We start from the raw sequence: 10,329 nt of genomic DNA, 5'->3' as shown, positions 1-10,329 counted from the left end.
TTTAGAGAGATCTGTTTAGAACAGATGGGAAAATCTTAAAGAAAGAAACAAAGTTATGAAAAAAAGTTAAGGGATCACCAAAGTATCTATACAGTGCCAGCAAACTGACCCACTTAGTCAGTTTAAAGAATTGGTCTGACTAGTATTTCCTTGTTTTGCTGTTCTTAAAGGCATCATCAATCATTAAAAAAAAGAAAGCAACCCAACAGCTTTAATTAGTTAGTATTATTCTTGAAATAATTATATATTATGATAGACTTCATGCAAAGATCATCACAATAATTCCTTCCATTCCTATATGCATATCCCTTTGAAATGTGACTTGGCTACTCCTCCCATCAAGAAGAGAAATTTAAAATATGGCACCAATGAACGTATTCACAAAACAGAAACAAACTCACAGACATAGTGATCAGACTTGTCACCAAGAAGGAGGAAGGGAGAAGAGGGACTGGGAATTTGGGGTTGGCAAATGCAAACTACAGCATTACATTCAGAATGGATGAACAAGATCCGACAGTATAGCACAGGGAACTATATCCAATCTCTTGGAATAAAGCACAATGGAAGAGAATATTAAAGAATATATATGTGTATATATATATATATATATATATATATACACACATACATACATAAAACTGAGTCACTTTGGTGTACAGCAGAGATTGGCACAACACTGTAAGTCAACTACACTTCAATTTAAAATTTTTTAAAAAGAAGGGAAATTTATCTTCCCAATTTCTGAATATGTGCTGGTCTTCTGACTTTGTTTTACCAATAAAATGTGGTGGAAGTGATGCCAAGTTCTTTCACTTCCCACTCTATTTGCTTGGCATGCTGCCATGATATGAAAAAGCCCAGGATAATATTGAGGATGAAAGTCTACAAGGGGAGAGAGAGGTCCAGCCAATAGTCAACACCAGCTGCCAGCCATGAGAGCACCCAGTCACCTGCCAGATGCCTGTAGCAGCTACATGATGATCCCAGACAAGGCCAGACTAAAATGACTTTAGGGCACTGATTCTAGGGTGGTTTGCTACGCTGCAATAATATATGTGTATATGCATGCATGTGTGTGTGTGTGTGTGTGTGTGTGTGTATTCTCCAGCCTTGTGTATGTATATATGTGTGTGTGTATTCTCCAGCCTTGAAGGTGATATGTTAATCACTAAATATGCCCTTCCAGACTTTAAGTTTCAAAAAGTTCCTTAAAGCTGTAATGATGTGTCACCTAGGTTGCTGCAGTGAACAATGAAAGTGAGACATGATTTTTCTGTGATGGTTTGTGCAGTGTTTTTAGAGGTAGGGTGAAATTCTAGGTGATGTTCAAAGTCTTTTTGTGAAATTCAATTAAATTCTTGTGATTCTAGCAATTCCATTCCCACTTCATGAGCTTACACAAGGCATTTTAATACCTCTCACAAATGACAGGATCTACTCACTCATCTTTCACATTTGATGTGATCCAAAACAGCTATGGTACAGTGTAGGCAACACAATATAGCCAATAGAACACAATGGCTAAGGTAATAAGTTTCAGAGCCACACCCTTTGGGTTAGAATGCTGGTTCAGCTGCCTTTCAGCTGTAACCCTGATGAGTTACCTAACCATTCTGGAAAAGGAAAAGTTTTCATTCCAGTTCCAAAGAAAGGCAATGCCAACGAATGTTGAAACTGCTGCACAATTGCACTCATTTCACATGCTAGCAAAGTAATGCTCAAAATCCTCCAAGCCAGGCTTCAACAGTATGTGAACCGTGAACTTCCAGATGTTCAAGCCGGATTTAGAGAAGGTAGAGGAACCAGGGATTAAATTGCCAACATCTGTTGGATCATGAGAAAACCAAGAAAGTTCCAGAAAAACATCTACTTCTGCTTTATTGACTATGCAAAAGCCTTTGACTGTGTGGATCACAATAAACTGTGGAAAATTCTGAAAGAGATGGGAATACCAGACCACCTGACCTGCCTCCTGAGAAATCTGTATTCAGGTCAAGAAGCAACAGTTAGAACTGGACATGGAACAACAGACTGGTTCCAAAATTGGGACAGGAGTACATCAAGGCTGTATATTGTCACCCTGCTTATTTAACTTATATGCAGAGTACATCATGTGAAATGCTGGGCTGGATAAAGTATAAGCTGGAATCAAGATTGCTGGGAGAAATATAAAAAACCTCAGATATACAGATGATACCACCATTATGGCAGAGAGTGAAGGAAAACTAAAGAGCCTCTTGATGAAAGTGAAAGAGGAGAGTGAAAAACTTGGCTTAAGCTCAATATTCAGAAAACTAAGATCACGGCATCCGGTCCCATCACTTCATGGCAAATAGATAGAGAAACAATGAAAACAGTGACAGACTTAATTTTTTGGGACACCAAAATCACTGCAGATGGTGACTGTAGCCATGAAATTAAAAGACGCTTGCTCCTTAAAAGAAAAGCTATGACCAACCTAGACAGCATATTAAAAAGCAGAGACAAGCAAATCAAAACCACAATGAGGTACCATTACAAGCCAGTCAGGATGGCTGCTATCCAAAAGTCTACAAGCAATAAATGCTGGAGAGGGTGTGGAGAAAAGGGAACCCTCTTACACTGTTGGTGGGAATGCAAACTAGTGCAGCCACTATGGAGAACAGTGTGGAGATTCCTTAAAAAACTGGAAATAGAACTGCCATATGACCCAGCAATCCCACTCCTGGGCATACACACCGAGGAAACTAGATCTGAAACAGACATGTGCTCCCCAATTATCATCGCAGCTCTATTTACAATAGCCAGGACATGGAAGCAACCTAGATGCCCATCAGCAGACAAATGGATAAGGAAGCTGTGGTACATATACACCATGGAATATTACTCAGCCATTAAAAAGAATTCATTTGAATCAGTTCTAATGAGATGGATGAAACTGGAGACCATTATACAGAGTGAAGTAAGCCAGAAAGACCAATACAGTATACTAACGCATATATATGGAATTTTAAAAGATGGTAACAATAACCCTATATGCAAAACAGAAAAAGAGACACAGATGTACAGAACAGACTTTGGGACTCTATGGGAGAAGGCGAGGGTGGGATGTTCTGAGAGAACAGCATTGAAACAAGTATACTACCAAGGGTGAAACAGATCTCCAGCCGAGGATGGATGCATGAGACAAGTGCTCAGGGCTGGTGCACTGGGAAGACCCAGTGGGATAGGATGGGGAGGGAGGTGGGAGGGGGGATCGGGATGGGGAACACATGTAAATCCATGGCTGATTCATGTCAATGTATGGCAAAAGCACTACAATATTGTAATTAGCCTCCAACTAATAAAAATAAATGGAAAAAAAAAAAAAAAAAAAAAGCAGAGACATTACTTTGCCAACAAAGGTCCGTCTAGTCAAGGCTATGATTTTTCCAGTGGTCATGTATGGATGTGAGAGTTGGGCCACAAAGAAGGCTGAATGCTGAAGAATTGATGATTTTGAACTGTGGTGTTGGAGAAGACTCTTTGAGAGTCCCTTGGACTGCAAGGAGATCCAACCAGTCCATCTTAAAGGAAATCAGTCCTGAATAATATTCATTGGAAGGACTCATGTTGAAGCTGAAACTCCAATCCTTTGACCACCTGATTCAGTGTGAAGAAGTGACTCATTTGAAAAGAGCCTGATGTTGGGAAAGATTGAAAGTGGGAGGAGAAACGGACAATAGAGGATGAGGTGGTTGGATAGCATCATCCACTCGATGGACATGAGTTTGAGTAAACTTCGGGAGTTGGTAATGGACAGGGAAGCCTGGCATGCTGCAGTCCATGGAGTCGAAAAGAGTCCAACATCACTGAGCAACTGAACTGAGCTATTCTGTGCCTCAGTTTCTCCCCCTGAAGAATGGAGGATAACAAAATCTCATTGGATTGTTGATATAATTAAATGACTTCATGTCTGAGCCTAAAACATTAATCACTCAAAACATGTCAGATAATAATATTATTTTATAAAGGGAATGATCTAGGTTCTAGACTCAGTTCTGTTACTATGTGACCTTCAGAAAACCAGTTAACCTCTCTGGGTTTGTTTTCTATCTATAAAGTCAGGAATGTTACTAGATAATTTCCATGGCTTCACCCTTAAAATTCTATGATTCAATGTGTTCAATATTTGTTTTACTCGTATGCACATTACAATTTTGTCTATAATTCTAATATTTCAGAATATCTAAAACTTATTCTATTAGCAAACAATTTTGAGGACTCTCTAGTGATGACCACTTTGAAATATAAACATCTTTAATTCACATCTGTCAGCAAACATTTCTAACTTTCACATATCTGAAGTAACACCTTCTCATGTTTTTGAAAATTTTAAATTGTATATTCATTTTTAAGACCATGATAAATTTGCTTATTAAAGATCTCCTAAAAGTTAAAATATTTCACCTTAAATTTTACCAAAGATCTCTAGTGTTAAATAAAATCAAAATTCCACTATTAAGGGTCACATTTAAAAATTTTTTTCTATTGTTTTATGTAAGCATATTCCTCTGTGGCTCAGTGGTAAAGAAACACCTGCAGTGCCAGAACTGCAGGAAATGCAGATTCCCTCCCTGGGTCAGGAAGATCCCCTGGAGGAGGGCATGGCAACCCACTCCAGTATTCTTGCCTAGAGAATCCCATGGACAGAGGAGCTTTGTAGGATACAGTCCCTTGGGTTGCAAAGAACTGGACAGGACTGACGAGACTTAGCATGAAAATATTAGAAAAATATTAGTTGTATGACAAACACTATCATGTGGATGCAGCTTATTTTACTTTTAGAAATTATGGCATTTCATTTTTAATTGGGATAATAACTGCTTTATAATGTTAGCTTTTGCCATATAACAAAGTGAATCAGCTGGTGTGTGTGTGTGTGTGTGTGTGTGTGCGCCCACATATCCCCTCTTGGACTGCCCCCCCCCACCACCTAGATCCATTTCATTTTAGTTTGTTTTGTGTTGCTTCTTGACAATGGGACAGATAAAAATGATCAAACATACTAAGGTGACAAGTGGTGCAGAACAGCAGGTGGAATTCCTTTTTAAAACGATCATTTTTGTATCATTTTCCTGTTACCCCTATAATTAAGCTGCTAAGATCACTCAGACCTATCCCAATGCTCCATTCAGTGCATTTACAGTAACACATTTATTACTGGACCTAATACAAACTCTGAATTTTGAAAACAGATTTCAGTCACTCGTTTGTTCTTCCAAAATACATACAGAGCCTATCTACTAAACGTTTTCACGGATCCGAAAACCGGTAACTTAACCATGAAGGTTTTCAGCAGATCGTGGGGGAGGGCGGGTGGAGATTTTTTAAATGGACTTTTTCTTAAAACTTTCATTTTTGCTTCTGGAGCCGGGGAGAAGGCGGGGGAGCCGGCTCTCCCACCCCCGAGCACCGGCACACGGGGTTGCAGAATTTGACAGTCTATTGCGATCCTGGGGGGTTTTCCAAGCAGGATGAGCGCCGAAGAGAAGAAAAAGTGCGTACTGCCCACGTGACCCAACTTCACCTTCAGATGCCAGACGCCGAGCGCAGCTGCGATCAATACCGATCTTCCACGGACTAGACTGTTTTCCTCCCAAAGACCTGACAAAGCTCTAAGAGGCACACTTCGGAAATTGCTGGGTTAGGGAAAAAAAAAAAGTTCCACTTGTACTCTTTATAAATGCGCTGACAACTTTTTCGGAATCACCACGATTTACGGCTTACGCATTTGCCAAGCCTCTTCCTACAGTTCTCTCCCGTGCTTTTCCAAGCATCCCGGTTTCGGTTCCACCGAAGGAAGAAAAGCGATAGCAACAGTTTGGTTGCCCAGCAGCCCGTCTCCCGGGCCCAACCACTGCACCAGTGGCCTTGCGCCTCTCGGCCCGCGAAGCCCAAGACTTCGGCTCCCCGTCCGCCGGGGACGCTTGAGAGAGCCGCCGGTCGAAGACACCCGACTGTCCGCCGCGCGCCACCCGCTCGGTTTCCCTCTCCCAGCCCAGCCGCCGCGCGGCGTCTCCCCACCGGCTGGGGCGCGGGCCGGGCGCATGCGCGCGACGCTCCCGGGCGTGCCGGCCACACTCCCCCCACCCACTCCGAGAGCTTGTCACTTCCTGCCCTCGCCCCATCTCCGTCCGGGGTCAGTCACTCGCTCCCTGTCGCTGCCGGAGAGTCTCTGCTTCCCCCTTCCTACTCGCTCCGCGGCGGTAGCTCAGGCTCTTCGGGGAGGGGGAGACCGAGAAAGAGAGAGACTGACTTAATAAAGTTTCCTGAAACAACAACTACTACCAGAAAGGGCCCAAGGTGGGGGGAACCCCCATCCTTCCCCGCCCCTCTCCAAAAGCCTGAGGGACCGTTGCAGGTGGAGCGACGCTGGGGGGAGCCTGGCTCCGGCGGCAGCCGTTGCCCGGGCGAGGGGCGCCTCAGGTCCTGCCCGCTCCGGTTCCAGCTTCTTCGGTGGCGGCGGCTGCGGGGCGGTTCCTCCTGTCAACTGCCTGCGCCCGCGCGCCACCCGCCCGCCCAGTTCCACAGCGCGGAGGGACGCCGTGAGCCGCCGCGTCGCCTCGGGCCGCGGTGGGACGTGGTGAGCTGTGGCGCTTCCGCGTCAGCGCCGGCGGGGACTTTTTGGGAGCGCGTCGGGCCCGAACCCCGGTCCCTTCGCGCGGTCCGCCGAGGCTGCGCCAGGTGGGGCCCGAAGCCGCCTCCCACGCCAGGCTGTCCCCGCGGCCGCCCGGCCTGCTTTCCTTCCTTCCGCCCGCCCGCCGGCCCGCCCCAGGAGTTCAGTAAGTTGGGCGCACTTGGTTGGGGGGACCGGGGCTCTGCCTGGGAGACCCCAGCGCACGTGCGTAGCGGGAGGGCCGGTGTGGGCCGGTCGCCGGCCGGAGCTACCCCTCGGCTGCCGCCGCGCCCCTCGCCCGCGGGCCCCGGCGCTGGCCGTGCCCGCTGCGCTCCGCGCCTCCATCTCCGCGCGCGCCCGCCCGGGAAGGCGAGGCCGCCGCCGCCGCCCGCGCAGCCGGCCAGGCCCTCGCCCTGCGCTGCGCGCCCGGGGCTGCGTTTCCGGGTAGGGCGGTGAACCTGTGCGGGAGTTCGGGCTGGTGAAGCCTTCGTGTGTTTTTATCTTTCGGTTGGAGAGGACGGTACAGGGCGCTGGAGGGGAAGCGGAGGGTGGGTGAAGGGAACGTTTCTGGAAAATGCAGCGAGAGCCCCCCCAGGAAGTTCAGGGTGAGTGACGGGTTTGTGCTTCTTTCAACAGCCAAGCCGCAATGAAGAGCTTCTTACAGTGAAAGGAAAGTAGGTCGCGCCCACTGAAAATGCCTTTAAGGGACAAATACTGTCAGACTGACCACCATCATCACGGATGCTGTGAACCAGGTATACCCCTTTCTTCTCCAGTTTCTTTGGTCTCCATCAGAGCCACTCTGCTCTCTGTTTTCTTTTCTTCCTGCCCAAGAAGTCATTCCTAACTAAGCAGGCTATAATTTTCCCCAGCATAAAACCAGTTATGAAGCTAAAAGCTTGTACAAACAAGAGGTCTCCCTTGCTTGATCCCTTCAAAAAAGTACTGCAGGTGTCACCTTAAATCTTTTCCACAAGATCAATTACTCAATCCCTTTTCCTTCCATTTCAAGGCAGCCTGTAGTTAGTAGTATACCCTCATGCTCTGTGAATGGTTAAAATTGAAGAGAAAGGAAAAAATAGGTAGTATTTGAATCTAGCATTTATTTTTATGAAAGCTGTTTCATTTAAACTTTTAAAAACTAGAAATTTCTTCTGCTTAATTAGTGTTGAAAGAGAGAATAATGCTTAAACCTAAGAATGAGTTTAGTTTGGGCTAAGGAAAGTTTGTCGAAGTCAACTCATTGGGAGAATCAGGTATTAATGCGACCTCTTAAAGATCTTGGACAGAGCACAGGATTGCAAAATCTGATTATTTAAGATAAATATTTTTAGGATATTGATCAGAGGGATATTTTTTAGTTGACTTTATGAAACTAAAAAGGTGTTTTTTGGAGTCTCACAAGGAGTATTAGAACACTTTAATAAAATGTGATATATAAACTATTGATAGTTTTTCTGCTTATTGGAAGTTTGTGCATTATTAAAGACGTTTAGAGGTACAGCTTAAAAGAGAATTCTTGAATACGCACTGTCACTAAACCAACTAAAGGCTATTGTGTTAAGTTCAAAGGCAGTTGTTTAGCATTGTTTTTGATGTAAAAATTCCAGGACTTTTTAGTACTTTTGCATGTTTCTTGTTGGAGTATTTTAACCACACCCAGTGTACTTGGTTTTGTCACAGTGGAGTTCATTTAGAGTATTTTTTGATGGATGGGGAAAAAATGGTGGTGTTAAAAGGGAAGAACTTCTATTCTCTGGAAACTTTGGTACACATTAGAATAAAATTTGTACTATGACCCTATCCCCACTAATTTGCTGAAAATAATAACCTTTGCAATAAAACAGGCAATCCCAGAATGGAATCCAGTGTGTATTCAGTTACTCCCTGATCTGCCTACCTTTCATAATCCTTTCTGCTGGACCTTTTGTGTATTTGAAGTGAATATATATCCCTTATGTTGTACCAGTTGTTGAGTGGATTTGCTAGTTTTGAAGTAGAAAACTGTGAATGACTTCTTACGCTTCTCTTCCACTGTCTTTTTATTCCATTTTTTTCTGAGAAGTCATTTAAGTTGAATTAGTTAATTAAATCATATTAAAGCTTGTCACTTAGGAAGAAATGTATTTTGTCATTCATTTATTTCTTTGACAAATCTATTGAGCACCAGTTAGTTGCTGACTTGAGCACCAGTTAGGTGCTTAGGCACTGTTTAAGGCAATGGGGATATAAGTGGTGAACACAACAGATAAGCTCACTCCTTCATGGAACCTTTGAGTGGAAAGAGATGTATGTAAATAAGTACACAGATAAGATAATTTGTGACCATACCTTATTTAGTGTATTCTGATAAAGTTTTCTATCTACTTTAAAGATATTTTCCAGAGATGAACTTTTAAATTTGTGTTGAAACTTTCCTGCTTCTTTTCCTCCCTCATTAACACAAAGTCAGATAAGTTGCTTTAATTTTAAAAATTCAACTTTATTTTGCCAGAAACTTTTCTGATGCAGTTTATTTTTCAGACTGTTAGGTCAAAAGTAGTTGGTATTTCTTTGTTTTCTTAGTTAGAACTAAACACTTTCTGAGGGTTTAGTTCATTGGAAAGGTAGAAGTGTAACTTATGAGGTACTTAATTGTCATTATTTCACAGGAAGACAATGGGCCAAGTGAGGGGATATTTCCCGTATTGAGAGGAATAGGTAGTTTTAAAAAGAGGTTGCCCTCAGATGGAGGGAAGAAGATGATGTTATGTTTGAGAAGTTCCTTTAATGAACTCTGCTGAGAGGTCTGTCCTTTTGAATTATGAATAGTAGGTGAGTTCCTGAATGAGAGAGAGCAGTGTGTTCCTGGGGAGGGCTTGATAGGCTGGATCAATTTGTAGTGAGTGGTGGTGTTATAAGCCTATCGGTGTATGTAAAGTATAATTAGTTATGCTTTAAGAAAGTTTTTTTGTTAGAGAAATTTTCAGACATTCAAAGGTAGGATTGTATAGGAACCTTACGTAACCAACACACAACTCCGTCAGTTATCAGTATGTGAGTATGTGGACAGTCACTTTTGATCTGTATTCTCCCCTCACCACAGTTCCCTTCTCTATCCTCCAGCTGCCCCCCACTCGCTATTATTTGTAAGCAAATCTCAGACATCTTAGGTTGAAGAATATCCTAAGAGGCTTGTTTTAATGGAGGAGAGATTCTTAACAGAAGTAGGTATTCTGGGAAGTGTGTTCTTGGAAGGATGTAAAGAAAGATGTTAACTTTTGAGATTTTGGGGTTTTTGGCTAGAGGGAGGTGCTTTTTTTTCCCGTTAAAGGTCATGTGACCTGATCTTGGGATGAATGATAGGATGTGCAAGAAGAAATTTTATAAAATATTGACATACACAGTTTTTTAGGATTGAGAATATGTTTTCAGATGAAGAAAGAAATGGGACCTACACAGATGTATATACCAGGTGGATATGTCCACTCATAACAAAACTAACCCTGGGGTTATTTGAATGGTGTCTCAGGATGTGTTTGTATTCTGGTGGTACCTGTGATGGTGATGGGTAACAAAATTTTGCTCTAGCTTTAAAATGATATTGTCATGTGGATGTGGAAATTAGTGGAAGGTTTCTGGAGCATGTACCTAAATGAGGAAAGGGGGTGCTGAAGAGAAGTTTCCATTTTTTCCTCGTATTTCTCCCT

General features: G+C 43.2%; 1 protein-coding gene across 2 annotated transcripts in view; it reads left to right on the top strand.

Moving 5' to 3' along the window:
* The first annotated feature begins 6,186 nt into the window (after positions 1–6,186).
* The window catches only part of ZNF800 (zinc finger protein 800), a 48,628-nt gene continuing 44,485 nt past the window's right edge, over positions 6,187–10,329 (top strand). For both annotated transcript variants that reach the window (XM_065938696.1, XM_065938697.1), the window contains exons 1-2: positions 6,187–6,806; positions 7,277–7,395. In XM_065938696.1, coding sequence (XP_065794768.1) covers positions 7,335–7,395 — 61 coding nt within the window. In that variant the 5' untranslated portion in view covers positions 6,187–6,806; positions 7,277–7,334. The remainder of the gene's footprint in view (positions 6,807–7,276; positions 7,396–10,329) is intronic.

Source organism: Muntiacus reevesi, chromosome 6 (assembly GCF_963930625.1).
Source record: "Muntiacus reevesi chromosome 6, mMunRee1.1, whole genome shotgun sequence".
In the NCBI taxonomy this organism is placed as follows: Eukaryota; Metazoa; Chordata; class Mammalia; order Artiodactyla; family Cervidae; genus Muntiacus; species Muntiacus reevesi.
This window is presented reverse-complemented; position numbering and strand designations above follow the sequence as displayed.